General features: G+C 27.4%; 1 protein-coding gene across 1 annotated transcript; it reads left to right on the plus strand.

The window, feature by feature from the left end:
* Positions 1-565: 565 nt before the first annotated feature.
* On the plus strand, positions 566-906 carry LOC136066151 (NADH-ubiquinone oxidoreductase chain 3; the record flags this gene model as incomplete). The annotated part of the gene is given in 1 exon segment (XM_065770009.1): positions 566-906. A coding segment is annotated over 1 exon segment (341 nt), but the record flags the coding sequence as incomplete, so codon positions are not given.
* Between the last annotated feature and the right edge of the window lie 102 nt (positions 907-1,008).

Genomic DNA, 1,008 nt, shown 5'->3' on the forward strand with positions numbered 1-1,008 from the left:
TGCTAGTCAACGAAAAAAAGCTATATCAAAAAAAGATTCTAATAATAATAATGATATCCAATTTATTCATGAAATAAAAGGAGAATTTAGAAATAACCCTGTGCTAGCATTTAGTCTTTCAATGTGTCTATTTTCTATAGCAGGAATTCCTCCACTAATTGGATTTTTTGCTAAACAAATAGTACTACTTAGTAGTCTTCATGCAGGATACTATTACATAAGTTTTATTTGTGTAGTAACTAGTGTAATTAGTGCAAGTTATTATCTAAAAATTGTAAAAGTACTTTACTTTGATGAAAGCTATGCCAAAGATGAAGATAACGAAAAAAGTAAAAAAAATAATAGTACTGTAAATAGTGATACTAATTCAAAAATTAATGCTGCACATAGTCTATGTATTTCTGTTCTAACTGTTATTATTCTACTATTTGTATTTCAACCACAAATTCTACTAAATAGTTCAAAACTACTTGCTCTAACACTATTTTATTATTAATGAATACAATTACACTATTTATTCTATTTATTCCAGTACTAGTACTAATTCTACTATTTCTAAATCTAGTACTAGCTGTTCATCGACCAGATTTTGAAAAAGTTACACCTTATGAATGTGGTTTTATTCCGGCTACACCTGGACAAACACGTAGTCCATTTAGTATTCAATTTTATCTGGTGGGAATTCTTTTTCTTATTTTTGATCTAGAAATTCTGCTAACTTATCCATATGCAGTAACAGTTTATATAACAGGTACTTATGGTTTCTGAATTGTAATAATATTTTTCTTTGTACTTACCGTAGGTTTTGTATATGAATTCGGTAGTGGAGCTCTATACTTTACTGATAAACGAAGTGAAATAACTACAAAAACTATTTTGCTGACTGCTACGCCTGACTGCTACTAACTTTTTCTAGAAAAAGTAAAAAATAGTAATAATAATAAAAGCTTCTAATTTTTTGAGAAAAAATAAAAAAATTACCCTTTTCTAATAAAAAGCTAAAGCTAA

The sequence above is a fragment of the Quercus suber genome, unplaced genomic scaffold, assembly GCF_002906115.3.
Source record: "Quercus suber isolate HL8 unplaced genomic scaffold, Cork oak 2.0 scaffold_2469, whole genome shotgun sequence".
Taxonomy (NCBI): domain Eukaryota; kingdom Viridiplantae; phylum Streptophyta; class Magnoliopsida; order Fagales; family Fagaceae; genus Quercus; species Quercus suber.